This window comes from Paralichthys olivaceus, chromosome 9 (assembly GCF_024713975.1).
Source record: "Paralichthys olivaceus isolate ysfri-2021 chromosome 9, ASM2471397v2, whole genome shotgun sequence".
In the NCBI taxonomy this organism is placed as follows: Eukaryota; Metazoa; Chordata; class Actinopteri; order Pleuronectiformes; family Paralichthyidae; genus Paralichthys; species Paralichthys olivaceus.
The window spans coordinates 13,771,951-13,789,334 of NC_091101.1; the positions used below are offsets into that span (position 1 = coordinate 13,771,951).

The 17,384-nt window shown below is 40.6% G+C and overlaps 1 protein-coding gene across 3 annotated transcripts; it reads right to left on the minus strand.

Annotated features, from left to right (window-relative positions):
- Window positions 1-636: 636 nt before the first annotated feature.
- Window positions 637-16,932, minus strand: f8 (coagulation factor VIII, procoagulant component). Of its 3 annotated transcripts, none has more exons than XR_011244001.1 (27): window positions 16,298-16,932; window positions 15,769-15,869; window positions 15,184-15,306; window positions 13,447-13,659; window positions 12,957-13,139; window positions 12,698-12,801; window positions 11,819-11,939; window positions 11,460-11,721; window positions 11,200-11,362; window positions 10,976-11,063; window positions 9,871-10,088; window positions 9,626-9,767; window positions 9,308-9,522; window positions 7,950-8,762; window positions 7,698-7,840; window positions 6,790-6,955; window positions 6,337-6,576; window positions 5,749-5,977; window positions 5,460-5,642; window positions 4,997-5,113; window positions 4,277-4,348; window positions 3,987-4,193; window positions 3,720-3,872; window positions 2,849-2,993; window positions 2,602-2,753; window positions 1,650-1,832; window positions 637-1,239 (listed from the first exon to the last, which is right to left on the minus strand). XR_011244001.1 is itself a non-coding variant. In XM_020081115.2 (27 exons), exons 1-27 carry the CDS (start codon window positions 16,456-16,458, stop codon window positions 1,084-1,086), a joined length of 4,932 nt encoding a protein of 1,643 aa, XP_019936674.2. In that variant the 5' UTR covers window positions 16,459-16,932; the 3' UTR covers window positions 637-1,083. The 3 variants fall into 3 exon arrangements, 2 of the variants coding, with proteins under 2 accessions (XP_019936674.2, XP_069387470.1); XM_020081115.2 differs by having other exon boundaries at window positions 3,987-4,072; window positions 7,950-8,767; window positions 9,313-9,522; XM_069531369.1 differs by having other exon boundaries at window positions 3,987-4,072.
- Between the last annotated feature and the right edge of the window lie 452 nt (window positions 16,933-17,384).

Below are 17,384 nucleotides of genomic sequence, written 5' to 3' on the forward strand. Positions count from 1 at the left end.
TTGAAGCTGTGCATGTTCAAATACCTGAAGTTTTGAAAGCACAAATTATAGTTACAATTCTTTTGGAACGGGCTGTTTGCTCAGTCTCTGTTAAAGCTCCCGAGCTACTTCAGAATTCCTTGTCATTAGTGATTCCTCCTCAAACAGTTCTACAATATACTGTCACTTTTTATTGTTTGTGTGCTGAATTTTTTATAGACAGTCTATGTTGCGAAGGGAAGTTAGTGTTCATCCTACCTGGTTTATCTACAATGAAGATTTTATAGTCAATGTTTTTCATAAAATTAGAGTGTGAGATATAAGTTTGAATGATTTACTTAACTGCTGTTGTATTTTCATGTTCATATTTTCAGAGGTCTGTTAAGCAACTGACGATTTATAGACCCAAATCCACCACTTTTCAAAATAAAAGCTCTGTAATTCAGACCATTGCTGCAATACCATTTTATGAACTTATTGAGTGTATAAATCACACCAGGTTCGACACTACACTTCCCTGGACCACTAAGAATACACACACCAAGTGTGAAGCTGATAAGATGAACAGTTCACTGGATATGCATCCCACAGACAGACAGACCGACCGACCGACCGACAGACAGACAGACAGCCACAGACAGACAGACAGACAGAAAGTGGAATTAGTAGGTAGATTCAATGTTTATATAAATTCTTATAAAGCAAAAAAAACAAAACAACTTTTCTAATGATATACAGCCAGTCAAACTGTTTACATTCTTCTCTATTATTTACACAAGCTTACATTCAAAAAGTTTGATGTGCAGTTCGCAAAGCTTAAAAGTGTTTATCTTAAAACAAATATCTAAACTATCAACTATCAACATATACATTTTAATCTGAACTAAAATTATAAAATGCCACACTGGCAATAAGGGGAAAATGTAAACAAAGTTGTGGCTACAGAAGAAATAGCTTTTCCAATACAATATTTGATATATAACTTAAGAAGTTCTCTGCATAACAATTTAACTCATCACTTGCCAAACACTGAAAAAACACAAAAATACAAAACACACTCTGCTACTAAAATGCCGCTGCAGGCGATTGGTGAGATCTGTAGCTTTAGAGCAGCTGCTGCGTGTCACAGCCCAGGACCTCCAGACGCAGGGCGATGCTGTTGATCCAGCCACGCGGGTGGATGCGGAGGTAGCGGCTGAACAAGGGGGGATCGAACAGTGTGACAGCCTCCTCGTCTGATTCATTGTTTCCTGTGAAGATCTGAGGGTGGACAGAGGAGGAGAGAGAAATGGCCGATGAAGAATTGTAATAAACCAACACTGAAGTCCATGAGTTTCAGATAACTACAAAAATAAATCTGTAGACTTATGTATTCAACTGTGAGTTCAACAGATATGGTTTTTTGAAAGGCCTGATACTAAGAAGCAAATATTTGTCCTAATGTTTTATTAGTTTCAAGGTTTTTCTGTCACCACAACATAAAAACATGGTTTTATAGTATGGTGGACTACCAGCTCCTTAACAGAGAGTGACTCATCCAGAGTAATGGAAACTGGGAGTTAGGCCTGTGTTAATGATGAATTGAAGGAATAAGTGAAATATTAGTCATTGCACTTTTATGGACTGTTTTTATGGCTGGCAGGAACCAGGATCATGTTAGCTTGGTCTACCTGTTCTTTCTGGGAGCTGCCCTCTAACACGCTGCTCCAGGATTGTCCGTCCTGGCTGAAGGTGACTGAGAACTCTGTCACCATCATTGGGGTGAACAGTGATCGTGCTCCTTGGGTTATGACCCCTGTGATGCGTCTGACTTTCCCCAAATCGACTTGCAGCCACTCATGGGGGTTGTTGTTCTGAGATGAAGTGAACAGAGGAAACATTGTTAGAGCTCAGGAGACAAAATATTCATATTAAAGAAAACAGATGTACCAGGGTCCCAGAAATCAGTACAACTCAGGGGTCAAAAGACTGTATTTAAGATGTTGAGAACAATGATATAATTGAATCCTGGCTGTGGCTGCTGTAAAAGATAATACATGCTCGAAAACCTTTAAGAACTAGTAACAAATAAAAGCCCTGTGTTAGGCAAAATATTTCAGATAATAGTTGACCCACAATTTTTGACCCCTGTCCAATACTCATAAGTGCTCCATACTGTCCGACGTGTGTCTTTTAATAACAGCTCAACAGTTTGACAGAGGGAAAAATCACACCTCTAAAGCTCAGTGCTGCAAAGTGTGAAATCGATAAGCTCCAGACAGGAGGAGACTAGGAACTGCAATGCAAAAATAATATGACGGTAAAGACACGTAGAACGAGTCTTGTGATGCATGATACTTTTTTCAAGTAGATTACAAGTTCAATTTTTATCAAGCACCCACTATCTGGAGAAAGGATCAACCTGACAATGACGACATCATGATCCTTGACTGAGGCCAGAAGAACTTCACTCACCGATTTTAACAAGTCATGTTATGCTCATTCAGTCTGTTCAAAGGCAGTGGGAGATGAGCTGAAGTCATGGCAGCTGATGATAATATAACTGATTTATAATGTGTAATAATACACTATGTGCATGTACAGCAGACATGTATTTGTGAGTATATGTGTGTGTTTGTTCACCATTGGCCTCCAGGCATTGGCTCTGCCCTCCAGATGGAGACGGGCAAGACTGGGCCTCCAGTAATCAAACAGAGACCTGTGAAATGAGGAGGCACTGAAGCTGCTGTCAGGAATCCGCCGAATCTCCTGGAGCCCGAGAGGGAGCGAGCAGCCTGATGACACAAACACACACACAGATATACACTGATTTTTTTCACAGTAAAATAATCACTTCTGATAATTGATGTCACTGTTTGGGGAAACTCACTGTTGAGATCGCAGCCCAGCAGCTCCATTCGGAGCGCAGGCCTTTGCTTAAAATCTAACGGCTGAATCCGGACGTAGCGAGCCACAAACGGAGGAGAGAATGGATTGGTTTTCACGCTGGAGCTGTCCGTGGTGCCTTCAAAGATCTAAAACACAGCCACACAAGCACTTTAGCACTTTCATTCATTGATGGAAAAAATATGTCCTTTTGTTTGTCTTGCACTGATTTCCTGACAACACATATACACAACCAGCAACAACTTTCAAAAACCAACTCATAACTTCTTAACCAGACCTCTGTCTTTGGTTCACGTGCAAAGGGGGTTAAATGCTAAATTTACCAGTTACAAAATCTTCAATCTTTTATATGTTTGCAATTTGATTCCTAAACACTGGCTGATTAGTTTTATCAAGATCCATGACTTAGAAAATATTGCATAACGCTGTATCTCGCAATGTTAAAGACAGATGACAAAATTGAAATCTAATTGGGTTCTTCTCTGACCCACATCCTTCCACCATGTTTTGTGAAAATTGGTTCAGTAGTTTATTTTGTGTTTAATTGTGATGATTTTTAGAGGAACAAAGAAACAAACAGATAAAATGTACAGACTGGGGGGATAATCTTCCTGACAATGAAAACAGATTGTTAGCGTTGCTTCTAGAAATATCTTCAATGTCTACAAATTGAAATCACATCAGTAGCCACATGGTCTGTTTGATTTTCAGGGAACTACATGTTCTCTGACTGCTTGTACTTGAGACTCAGTCTCTGCACTGCTGCTGAGAAACTAATTTCCTGAAGCATCAACATTTTATTACTGATACAGATGAAGCCTAATCCTGCTATGTTACCACAGCAGAGGACGTACGTTGTTTCTGGTTCTATTTCCTTTGTAAGTGGTCCAAGTTCTCTTGTCCAGACTGTAGGAGACGTTGAAGATTGTGATGCAGTGGTCCTTCAGCTTTGAACTGACGCCCTGTGTCTGCACACCATGCAGCAGCGTGGGCCGGCGGAGGTCCACCTAACAACAAACACATTACATCACATGATTGAATTCAGGGCTTGCATTGGTCATGCAGGCACCACAGACTGTGGCAGATACACAAGATTAAACTGAGACAGACTGTTTGTTTACCTGGATCCATGACATACTGTTTTTGCCCATCCAGGCATTGATGTAACCTGATTGATCCAGCCTGGCCAGCCCGGGCTCCCAGTTATCTGGACACATTTATGTAAACATGTTTATAATCACATTTAATTGTGCCAATATCCAGGGTTTAATATTTCATAAAGCTGCTTGGGGTGGTATTTCCAGTGCACTGGTAAGCATGTCCTCTCTCTGTAAGTATATACAAGAATTAATTGTCTTCTTGGTGTGTTTGTCTTGTTAAATGAAAATGAAAAACAAAGTAAGTGACTTACCTATGTGATCTGATGCTGTAATCTGGGAATCCTCAATTCGTCCTGATTTCATTCCCAGAGGTAAAACACAGCCTACATGTCAGGAAGAGAAAAACATGTTTTCATCATTATTACTTAAAATTCCCAAATTTCTCAGTGTACTATATAAATCTATCCAGTGCAGAAGAACCCATTGTCTGTGTTGGGGCTTTTCTGGAAATTATGAAATGTGCTACAATGTAAGTTTACCACAAATATTGCCACAAATATTTGCCCTGAAAATTCATCAATAACATTCTACTATATGACGATTTCAAAATGCTACAGCACTGATGTTAGCATTTAATGCAACTGTGAGTAATTGAGTCACTAGTCTAGTCTAGTTTATTTTGTTTTAGGTCAAAATATCTACAGCTCAGCCCGAAGCTCCATGAAGCTGTGAAGGACTTATTACAATAGTAATAAGTAATAATGAGTTGACAAAAAATTGAAAACATTGCTACTAGCCTACCAATTTATTAATTCTTCATTGTATGCACACTTGGAACTGGTAAAAGATGAAATGTTGACCCAAAGGTGTCTTTTAAGTTAAATCTAGGATTCATTCTCTGGAAACAAGAACAACAAACACTCCAAAATTCCAATCACCATACATCCATCATATTGAAGTCATCTAATATATTTTAAGTCCAATTACCTTATAAATAATATTTTTCACACATATGTGACACGTGTACCTACGTGGATTATACACCAGTAGTTTTGCCCTCATGCCAGCCATCTGATAATCTCCTATGGTGCACTCCACCAGCCACGTGCCGACTGTAGGGGGCCACATCTCCACTGTGCCAAACACTCCTGCACAAAATAACAAATAAACAAATAAAATATGTGAGACAGCGTATAATACATTTATCAAAGAAATACAGAGATTCTTTATATAACATAACCATGAAAACTAGAATAAGCATGTTTACATGTGTTCAAATGTAATGATCGGTCTTCATCATCTGATGTGAAAAGACAGAACCTGCTGAGGTTGACACTGACAAAGAAACTCAAATCTGCAGACAGAGACAGTTTGTATGATCATGGGATGGACAACATAATATTTAATAGAAATATAAAGTCTGACAGAGTGTAGGATGGAGGGTTCATGTATAAATGTACGAGTATATACATATGAAAGTGTATGTGTATGTACCAGGGAAGAGGTTGAAGACACCCATGCGATGTTCCTGTTCAGTGTGGAGGGTGAAAGGTAAACCATGGAAGTGCACAGCGTGGTATTCCCCGTCACTTCCTACATTCAGCAGGTGCCATCTCACTCTCTGGTACTGGGCGACCAACAGACCAGGAAGTGTCTCAGCCACATAACCATTTATAGCTACATAGAAAAGAAATCATTGGCATTATAGAAAAACAAGCTGAAACAAGTTGTTGGGCTAATTAAGACACAACACCAACAATCAACCTTATTGCCTCATCATTACCTGCAAACTTGTTGTTGATGTGGTAGTAGGGGTCGTCTATGTTGACCTGGCAGGGGGGGGTACAGTGCTGCTGCAGATTCTCCTCCAGGTACCAGCTTTTAGTTTCGTCAAAGGTGTGGAAGAGCAGAGAGAACTCTGTGATGTCTGGCTGTGTGCGCTGACGGGTGCGGAGGGTGCCGGGCTTACAGATCACCAGTGGACCGATCAGACCTGAGTGAAGGTCCTTCTCCTGGACATGGGAGGAAATATGTTTTATAACCATTTGAATAAAGCCAAGGTTTTTTTTTAGCAATGATAATAATATTTTTTGGGAAATCTTTTGTGATTGAAAGGATAAAACAAGAATAAATTTGAGATTCCAAAGATTCTCAGCATCTGCTATTTAAAACAACATACAAACTACAATTATAATACTTAACAAAAAATATGAAGAGAGCTAATTTAAAAAATCTTCACTATATTAATTTTAAAAAACTTCATATATACATCTATTGAGCTGGACAGTGATAGATGAAACAGAAAAATATGGTATTCCCAGCTCTGTGCTGCATGTCTATGACAGATTTGAAGGCTGAGACTCATACAGACCTTGTCGACACTGGAGTAGTAAGCTCCTGTCTTGCAGTCAAACTCAGTGTCGGTGGGTCCTTGTTTCTTGGTTATTCTCCAGTTGTAGGTCCGCATCTCTCCAGGGGCCACAGGCTCTCCTGGGACCCCAGGTGGCGCAGAAGAGGCATGGGTCTGTGCTATGCTGGCCCCCTGACTAAGGTCATACACTCCCTGGAGGTGAAATGAGTAAGGCCTGGATGCCTTGTTTTTAAAGATCACCTTGAATAAGATAAAGAGGGAAATTATATCAAACACTCATCTAAAATGCAGAGGCACAAACAGCTTAATAGCTTTATTTCATAATTCAATTGTTTCATGAAACGTCAAAATTGTTTACATATTTCTCACGTTTGATGACAGATGTAAAAGAGGATGTAGCGACAGAAAATTATTTATTTGTATATGATTTCATTTTACTACAGCCCCACTCACAGTGACAAGATCATTGATCTCAGCTCTGATGAAAGGTCCCATGATTCCCAGGTGTTGGTGTAGCGCTTCTCTCTGAATGGGTTGGCGGAAGTCTTCATTCCTGTAGGCCCGAAACACCGCCTTCTTATACTTGGGCAGGAACTTCCTCATCACTCGACGCTTCTCTCTAAAGGGAGGGTCAATACTGATGCTTTAACACCTCAATCAATTCATGCTCTTTGATGGATTTTAGCTCAATATGCAGTTTACGAAAAGCTCATTTTGTTTCAAATAATTCAACTTTCATAAGTTACACTGCTTATGTGTCCTATCATTTCAGCTATAAAATAGATTTTCCACGTGCTTCCACTTAAGATAAGCTGATACCGTGGTTAGCTTCAAGATAGCTTGAATCGAGCTGGTAGAGCTAGCTTCACCTTCAAACTGTATTTAGTGTACAGACATGAGAGTGTTGTTGATCTTCTAATCTAACTAACAAAGTGTGTAACTAACAAACCCAATATGCTTTCAGACATGCACAGAGGTCCAGTCCTATGTGAGAACACAAATGTTTGCATCAGCCGCTCAGAACATTTTCTGCCTGCCCACATGTCAACTGTCTGGAAGAATGTCTGAATGAGCCCACGTGAAAATCCAATAGGAAATGATCATGTTGATGAAGTTCCTGACACTCAAAACTGGAAGAATATAAATATGTCAGGATGAAGAAGAGGTGCCATACATGAAGAAGATGCTGACAACTGTCAATTTGGAAAGACAACAAGATTTAAGAGCTTCCGGTGATAATGGCCGACGACAGTGTTGATATGCTGTGAACAAAAACAGTGTGCTTTGCCATTATACATCATGTTTAACTAACTTCCCTTCAGACCTTGCCCCAAAACCAGGATGATATCATGGATTTTTACCTGTCATCGATGACTTGATTCGGTTTTCTGATGCCATAGTCCCACTGGATCTCCTCTGCAGCGATGTAGTAAGTACGATATCTGGTCCCTCCAGAGCGTGGGTCCACGCTAACTGAGGCAAAGATATTGGTTGTTCTGTTCTCCTACAAAAAATATTTACATTGGTATAGGTGAGCCGGGAGAGTTTGGGTTCATGGTATCTGCAATTAATTATACTTAATAAATGTATAAGACACAGATAGAAAATAGTACCTGCTGGCCGTAGAAATCATATTCTAGAGACAGATCTATTTGTGTATCATTATAGTCAGAAGAGTAGTAGTCGTGTCCCAGGTCCACTCTTACTTCCTCAGGCCCAGACTGGATGTGGTTTTTCCAAACAAAGTTTTTCTCTATTTCCTCTGAAGTGCTTGGCTCCTCAGCTACCAACTTCCTTGTCAGCAGTGGGGTGCTGTTCAGTGAGATCTCGTTACTCTCTTCAAGCTCCTCCTTTGACCTAATCTCTTCACTTGGCATGTCACTTCTTTCCTCAGACTTTACCTCTGCAGCAGTGCCCGTGATGTTTCCGACAATCCCTCCACCAATCTCCAGCTCAGTTCCTCCATCCTCTGAGGCTCCAGAGCTGATGTCTCCATCTGTCCAGTTTCCCTCCGCCTGTCTTCTCTGTCTGCCACCTCCAGGTCCAGTCTCATTAGCATCTGTCCACCCCCCATCTCCATTTAGTTCCTCCAAGATGTCCAATGGGATTCCTCCCTCTGACTCCATGTCTGGGTTTTGTCCTTGTGCTGATGTTACTGTGACTCTCTTCAGCTGACATATTTTCTGTCCCTTAGCGTGAGTTCCATTTTGTCCTGTAGAGTTTCCTGACAGAGTGCTGTTATCATCCTTGCATACTGTGTGATTTTGAGGTCTACTGCCTCTTGGTTGCAGATCGATCTGATCAATATAGTCAGAGATATCTTCATCTTCATCTCGATCGAATAATGAGTTTTCGCAAAGGCGAACGCTGTAATTGATGGTCATCCCTCGGCTCTTCAGGTTGCCATCAAAAGCGCTGATCTCCCACTCACCTAAGAGAAGAGACAGGAAAAGGTCAAATGTCTTCAAGAAACAAAGGAAGCCTAATTGCCTATGTACACTTGTACAACTCCTGAAGATCAACACCTTTTGTTTTCATGTGTGCCCAATCATGACGCTTTCTTAGTGGAAAGAACAGTAGCATGTAGCCTTGATATTTCTCAACCAATACAATCTATGGTGTCAAAGCTGGGAAGAGGCATTAACTCTCAATGCTCCAAAAATGTGAAAAGTTTTCTTTGCCTCACAGAAGAGGAACTTTCTTGCGAATATACCTTATTTGTGGATTATGACAAATGGGATTCTTTTATTAAGCTACCACCAGGGGTTTCAAATGATGCACAATGTTATGTATTTTATCAGTGGAATAGTGTGATTCTATTGGCACGAATGTGTATCATCAGTGTACACATGCACAAAATGGGGATCCACTTCTAAAAACATTGCTCTGTGACATTACTAATGGGGAAACATGGTACTGTCTCAAAAGTTATTATTAGCTCAGACTGGTTGGATTGCTACATGTTCAAAACCTCACCTGTCAGCTCAGTCTCCATTGGAATGGTCATGCCAGTCATGGGGAACAGGGTGAGGACGGACTGGTAGAGGCCTTGGTACTGAAACAGGTTTCCTGTGAAGTAAATGGACAGGAAGTCGCTCTGGGTGCCCACACTGGCCACGTGCCAGAAGGTGACATCAGTCTGACACATCACAAACTGACGCCCTCTGAACATGAATCCATTCACACCTAGAAGAGGAGGACATTAAAAGTAGTTATGATAGTGTATGTTGAAGACTGATATTAATTCCACTTATCCTTAAGAAGAAACAAACATATAACATGAACTCACTGTAAATGACGTTGGAGTCGTAGACTTCAGGGTCGGTGATGTTCGACTTCTGTTTGGACTTCTCCATGTTTTCATTAAAGTACCAACTTCTGTTCTCATCAAACACAGCAAAAATCAAGCTCCACTCTTTATCTGGGCCCAACTGTGTGTAGCAACAGATCCAGTAAAAGAGACATGAGATATTAAGTCACATTTTGAAAAGATGTCTTTCAAATAATTTTGGATCTTTTGCAGATTCTTCTCACCAGGCGTCCTCTGGTGTCGATAGCTTCATACTTGCAGATGAGCAGGGTGCCCACCAGCCCGGACATCAAGTCCCTCTCCTGTGAGACGGTGCTCTGATACAATTGGGTCAGACACTGGGGGTCCCCCTCCAAAGGCCCATCATCTGTCGTTAGCATCCAGATGTAGCCAAACGTTGCATTGGGAGGGACACCCATAGAGCGCAGGTCCTTCTCTGCATCTGTTCAATAAGAGGAAATTGATTTAATTGTGATGTTAGGAGTTTTTGAGGTGATACAGCAGAAAACAGCAGAATTTCATAAGTTGCAACTTTAAAACATGATCTTAAATCATTACAGATATTTTATTAGCTTAAAGTTTCTTGTCAAATCATTCCCTTGTGTATTTACACTCAGTAGTATATTACAAATATATGATTCTAATGCCAAGCTGTGCACAGTTGTAATGTGGTTATAGCATTATAAAACTCACATTGGAATTGATGTTTTAAGTTTTTTGGCATCAGAAATTAGATAATTCCAGAGACAATGAATGTTTTCTTTGTGTTGTTTCACCAATTTCATTCCATTTATACTTTTTTTTAAATTTCATGTAATGTAATAGTTGCCCTCTTATCTTATTATAAGATAATATTAAAGACATTTTTTTTGTTACGTGAATATATAATACAAAGTGTTCAGATTTATCGTGAGGCTTCGGACATAAATGAACTCATCAAATTAAATGTGATTTAGCTTGACTGTTAGCTTATGTGCTGTAATAGCCGAGCAGCATCTCTGGTTACAAAAGTATGTGTTTGGATGTCAGTTGGCAAGAACTTTGTTTACATTGACAAACGATCAGGGATTGGCTTGTTAATATGTGATGGTGTTGTGAAACAAATAATCCAGCTCAATATGGATGTGGTTCTCCAGAGAAGCTGTTTAAGTGTTCCAATCAAACCCTTGAACCATTTGAAAATCCCTCTTGATATTGTTTCTCTTCATATATTCATTTTCATTAAAAAATACACAAACTTGAATGAGCTCAGGATGTTCAAGATGTCTTTTAAACTAGGAATATTAGGATGCTGTCTGTTGGTTTACGTCTGTTGTTGTTTAGTCTCACCGTTTGTGGTTCTCTGCAGTGGCGAGATCTTGGTGAGGCCATTGGGGAAGATATTGTAGGAGCGACTGGCCAGGTTTCTGAAAATGATCTGGAGACACAATTTAAACCAAATATAAGATAAATACAGTCATAAAAGGACCTTCAAGTTTTTTGTACAATCATCTTTTCTTTTGTTTTGTCTCACATTTTTTATTCACATAATTCCCATGAACCAACTCACTCACATGAAACTGGTCGTTGACTTTTCCCTTCAGAAGAGGACCCAGTAGCCCGTCAGGGTTCTTCCTCCTAGTGAAAGATGCGTCTGTGTATTCTACATACACTACCTTTTTATATTTGTAACCCAGGTGATGAGGAGGCGCAGGCAAATATCCAGACTGCAACTTACTGACGACGCCAAGAAAGGAGACAGAAACTTCCATCACAAACAATTCAAATCAGGTCGGCGACTCACTTCCTGATCTTCCACCTCCATTGTTCCGACCTGTCTGTGGGTTCTAGATGAGGAGCGTAGTCCCAGGTGACCTCCTCAGCGGCGATATAATGCTTCCAGGTAATAGACTTCTGTCCTCCGCTGGATCTCACTTGCACTTGTTGTCTTTTGGATGAAAAGTTGATGGTGTTGAACATATTTCCATCCTCGTCGTCTTCGCCATCGCTGTAATCCTCATGTTTCACTTTACGCAGGTCAGGCGGTCTGACGGGTTCGGGGCATTTCTCCACCGTGAACAAGGCATTCATACCATCTGGGGGGAGCAGCGGTGCACCATGACAACTGCAGTTATGACTCAGATTGAAGAGATAAAATACATTTTCGTCAGAGTAACAGAAGTTTGTCGTTACCGTGGCGATGAGCATGTATCTGACAGCTGATAAGGAAGTGGCCTATCTTAGCGGGTTTCATTTCGGCTGTGATGAAGGTCATGGGAGTCACCTCCATCGTCACTTTACGATGAGTCAACACCTGGAAAATCGAAGCAGAGGCAATCGATTTTAGGCAACGCAGTTTGTTAAAAAACAGGAAAATAAATATGAAATAAATGTCATCCATTTTATCGTTATCTGCTATTTTTCAAACAAAAACTAAATTGAGTATAGAGAAGAAATAAACAATTACACCATCTGCTATGTTGCATACTTTAGACTGTTTATTCTATCATAGAAGCCTACTATTCCACTATAACAACACATTTAACACAGTGCTTCATACTTTTGATACGTCTGGTTTTAAGCATTACTTACTTTACGCACTGGTTATTTTTCTATTTTGACTTTGAAGTAAACATATAAAACTTTCATTTGATTTCACTTTTTCACATGTTTAATATTTTGCCCAAAACATTTCTACCTCGGCCAAGGAGGTTATGTTTCCATCTGCATTTGTTTTTCTGTTTGTTTATCTGTAAATTAGCAGGATTATGCAAAATTTGCAGGCTGGATTACCACAAAATTTGGTGGACGGATGCAGTATGGTGTCAGGGAAGAACTCGTTGGAACTCCTTTGTGCCGAACCAAATCATGGGGTGGATCCAGGATCTATTTCTCACTTTCTTTTACATTTTCACTGATTTATCAAGGAATAATTCGGATATGTATAAGTGTGTGATATTTGATGCAGCTTGACTGAATTTAAAGGGGACTGTCTTGGCAGTGGCATGTGCTCTACTGAGTGCAATTCTACCTGTTATCTGTGGCTGACTTTTATGTGACGACTTGATTTACCTGCAGCGAGTGATCCTGAAACTGAATGGAGTGGATTTCTGGTGTTGTGCCCAAACCAATCAAATGCCAAAACACATGATTACGGCCCTGACACATTGTCAGACCTACACACACACACATAGAGAGAGGGGAGAGAAAATGAGGCCAAATTCCAGTGCAGACAACACTCAACACAGCCACTGATACACCGAGCACAGTGTTGGCAACACTTAACATTACAACGCGACTTCATGGAACAAACTCCAGTCTGGTGCATTACCAGGTAACGTGGAGTTGACATATCCATTGATGGTGTGGTATTCCTTCCTGCCGTAGCTCCTCTTGAATTTCTCTCTGCTGATCCTCTCTCCTACCGCTCCGTACCAACTCTTCGTCTCATCGAACACAGCAAACAACAGGACGAACGCTGGATTTCTCCTCTGGCCTTCTTCTGTGAAGGCACCTGAGGAAGAACACACGATGCAAGCATTAAACATAATTGATGTATGATTAGGCACAGGTGTCAAAGGTAGTTTTGAGTTCTTGCCCAAGGACTCTTCTGAATGCAGACTGGAGGTGCTGGGGATCAAACCACCAACCAGGAGCCATACAGAATGGCAAAAGAGCAAGATAAATACAAACCATAAACTATAAAATGCCAGAGATAAAAAAAAAGGCTATTTTGAAAGAACAGAAAGGCTAAGAAATTCTCTCTGTGAGTCTCTGATCATTGCAGATCAAAGCTGCTGTTTGCTCCTCAAAATACTGACTTGATTTGCAAATGAGCAGGGCACCGATGAGTCCCGTGTTGAGGTCTCGCACTGCGTCCACCTGGGATGAGTAGGAGTAGGTGAGGCAGTCGGGGTCACTGCTGGTGGGTCCGTCTTTGGGGCTGATGTCCCACACGTACTCATAGTATCCTCCTGGAGCGACGGCGTCATCCTCCTTCTCCTGACCCACTGTGGCGTCATCATATCCGGCTCCTGGAGAGAGGAGACACATTGTGACTCATCTGTATTCATTCAGAAGTAGAAGAGGGTGAAAGCAGGAAAAATATTGTCACTGGAAGATGAAATAAAAAAAATCCTCTTTGAGATAAAGGAGCATGATCATTTAAAAAATCCTGGATTTGACCCCTGATCCAGATCTGCTCCAACATTTTATGGGTTGTCCCCTGACCGATATCATATCCTCCCACTGAGGCAGTAGCTCAGTCGATAGAGACTTGGGGACTTGGCTTGGGAACCGGAGGGGGGCCGGTTCAAGTCCAGCATGGACAGAAGTTGGAGAGGGTGCAAGTTCACCTCCTGGGCCATACCTGGGCCATACCACTGCTGAGGTGCCCTTGAACCCCCCAATTGCTCCCCGGGCGCCTTCATGGCTGCCCACTGTTCTGTGCGGTCACTGTATGTGCTGTGTTCACACGGATGGGTTAAATACAGAGATCAAATTTCCCCATGTTTGCATGTTGCATGCTGTGTGTGGGACAATAAAGAGGAATCTTAATCACTACCTCCCACTAAGTTTGGTGAAAATCCATCCAGTTGTTTTTGTGTAATTTTGCTAAAAACAAACACACAGGTGAAAAACATAAATTTACAAACAATAATTAGCAGAGGTAAAAAAAATCCTCCAGTAACATGGCCAGATAGAAATAATAACAAGTAAATAATTTATTAAATCAATCAATAAATCACAATTGAAAAGAAACTAACCTCTCCTCTCCTGTGATTCGAGTGAGATGAGATTTACTTCATGAAACATTATTCCTGGACGTGATGGGAGCAGCTTTTCAGCTTATGAAAAACTCTGTTGTAAGAATCTAACCACTGACAGGAAGACATGAGCTGTTTTACAGGAACTGGCTGACTCTTCATCTACAGCAGAATTATGACAAACGCCAGCGCCTGCTGTGAGTGGGATTAACCATTAAAAGCTTCTTTCATCAGGGATGTTCAATCATTGCCTAGTTGGTGGTCAGGAAGCATGTCAAATTATAAATGTTAACCTCATTGGATTTCTGTAAGTGTGGGTTTTGTGCCGATTTTTTTTAGTGCCGTAAAAAAAAGTTTGGCTCTAACTTGCTGCACAGAATCTGCACATACAAGATAATGATAACCGTTGACCGCTGCAGTTTCTAAAGAATCTGATGTTAGTTAATGTTAGTTTCTGCCAATAATTAGATTGAAGGTACATTAACAACCTTGACATTTCCATGAACCGATTCTTTTTTCACTTTTCTGAGTCTTTATTCACTTTTGACTCAAACAGATTGACATTCAATCTAAGTCACATCTTCACTGGAACGTTACTCTTATAGGGTTCTGTGGTTTTTCCATTTTCCTGTTGTAGGGACTTCATATTTTAAAAAAACGTATGAGTCAAAAAGCTGAGTCAGGTTGTTGCTCACTATTTGACCAAGAAGAACAGAATGCTGCTGACTAATGTACAGCTTGTGATCTCACACAGTTTAAATGTTCGTTCAGCTCACTCAGTTCTCTTAGTACCTTCAGCCTGTTTCCAGTAGGTGATCCCCACAGGGCTGATACTGTACGGCTGAGAGGCCAGGTTTTTAAAGTGGACCACCACCCTGTCACCGGCCTGAGCCACGATCACAGGACCTTGAATACCTGCAACCAACAGACACAACTTACTTTAAGAATTCACAATAAGAAGAATGAGGAGAAGAAGAGCAGCAAGAAAAGGAAGAAACATGCTCTGAATCAGAATAGAAACTATCAGGGTTTGTTTAGCGCTGGACAATATGGCAAAATGATATTAAGATAAACATGTTTATATCAGTAGATATCGATAATTATCCCAATAAATGTCACATTATCTTTTCAGTTAAAAGACTGATTTTCAATCCAAAGTGAAGGTTGTGATAAACAACACCAAAAACTTTACAAATCTGAGGTGTATGTGTTGCATCTCCTCAAGCTCCCAATCTTTTGTTTCTTCCTTCATGTGTTCAGAAATACTTGGTTAACAGTTTACTGGCCATTGATAGACTATTATCTATATCATCTACATGTGATTATGACACAGAACTAGGCTAGAAGAAGTGTGGCCCATGATTGAAGAACACCCACCTGTCCACGCTGCTCTGGGTTTGGGGGCAGTGTATGTGGAGTCTGTGTACTCCCTGTAAACTGCCTTGATGTATTTCTGAGGAATGTCTCCGGATCTCCCTCTAAAAAACCAAGCACAGTGAAACCAACTCCAAAGTTAGAATAATAAAAAATAAAAAAAGCCCATTATTATTATTGTGGTTTTATGCTGATAGAGCGGGAATGACAGCAGCAGAACATTTAACATATCTGAGGTATACACTTCCTCACTTTGCTTTCACCATGTCTCACTTGTAATAATAATAATAATAATTGTTATTATAATTATTATAATAATACCATTCATCTAAAAAAACACATTGGTTCAGTTGACAATATTTAAAACATTTTCTAATACATTTCTGAAAAACATGACTTTTAATTAAAGTAACAGGACTTAATACACTGACACTGAATTGAACTGATTAATAAACTTTGAACACTGAATTATAAAATGACAGCATGAACACAGACGGGACAGATCGATGAAGTTCAACAAAGAAGTGTTCACCTCTGGACGGAGTCACCATCTTCCAGGTAGATATAATCCCAGCCGATCTCCACAGCAGCGATGAAATACTCCCTCACTGCGGAGGCTCGCTGCGGCTGCGGAGCTTGTCCGGCGGAGGCGCAGATGAGAGGCAGCAGCAGCGACAGAACAACGGCTGTCATCGTGATGATCAGCGGTCAACTACACGAGCAGGAGCCCGGGTCTGGAGCTTCTGCTACGGGGCTGCAGGCTTTAAAGACCGGGGGAGAGGGAGGGGAGCAGGGAAACTGTGTGTGTGCGTGTGTGCGCGCGTGTGTGTGTGTAGATTAGATGACCCGGGAGAGACACGAGGACTCACCAGAGCTGCAGAACAATGGGGATTTACTAATTGCTCCATAAATGAGTCATGTCTATATAGTTATCATGCTGGTTGTGAAAATAAACGACATACTTGATAACATCTTTGAAAGTGGGAACGTTTTAATGAATGGAGTGTTAGCATTTAGAGCTGCTCATATTAAAGGGATAGTTCACCCAAAAATGAAACTTCACTTCATATCTACTCACCACTATGCCAATGTCAGAGCTTACGGACATTTAGAAGACACCACAGGACACTACAAGTATGGAGACTTTTTTTTCTGTAGTTTCTTTTTACATTTGAAGAAGTGGTCACCATTGACTTAAATTGGATTTGGTTGCAACACTGTTTACCCTTGAAACTCCAAAAGTGTTCCGTGAACTCAAACACTTCACCCACCCAAAGTGGTGAATACATAATGAGTGACATTTGTTACAGTTTCTAAACCTTTTATAAAGTGTTCATTTAAAGTAAGCACTGTTGTGGCCACTGCTCCTGGTGTCCATAGTTTGCTTGTCCAATATACAGAGTATGTTTTGTACCTATTGTATCTAATCCAACAGATGATTCAGTCTGAGACGTTGTAGTGTGGATACATATTAGAGAATAATAAGATTCGGGCATCTAAAGAACAGATCATAGTCCAATTCAGTGTCCTTTACTGACTACAGACTCAAATGTCTGATACCCTGGGAAGCTAGTTGCTAGAGAAATGGTGGTTAAAACAAAAGCATCAAACAAAAAATA

What these genes read in the sequence shown, in the direction of transcription:
- f8 (XM_020081115.2), bottom strand. Translation starts at nt 16,458, where the DNA reads ATGACAGCCGTTGTTCTGTCGCTGCTGCTGCCTCTCATCTGCGCCTCC. An exon ending in CCTGCTCATTTGCAAATCAA is followed by an intron (nt 13,140 to 13,446) that starts GTCAGTATTTTG and finishes GTTCTTCCTCAG; the next exon opens with GTGCCTTCACAGAAGAAGGC. An exon ending in GCAGCTCCCAGAAAGAACAG is followed by an intron (nt 1,240 to 1,649) that starts GTAGACCAAGCT and finishes GTCCACCCTCAG; the next exon opens with ATCTTCACAGGAAACAATGA.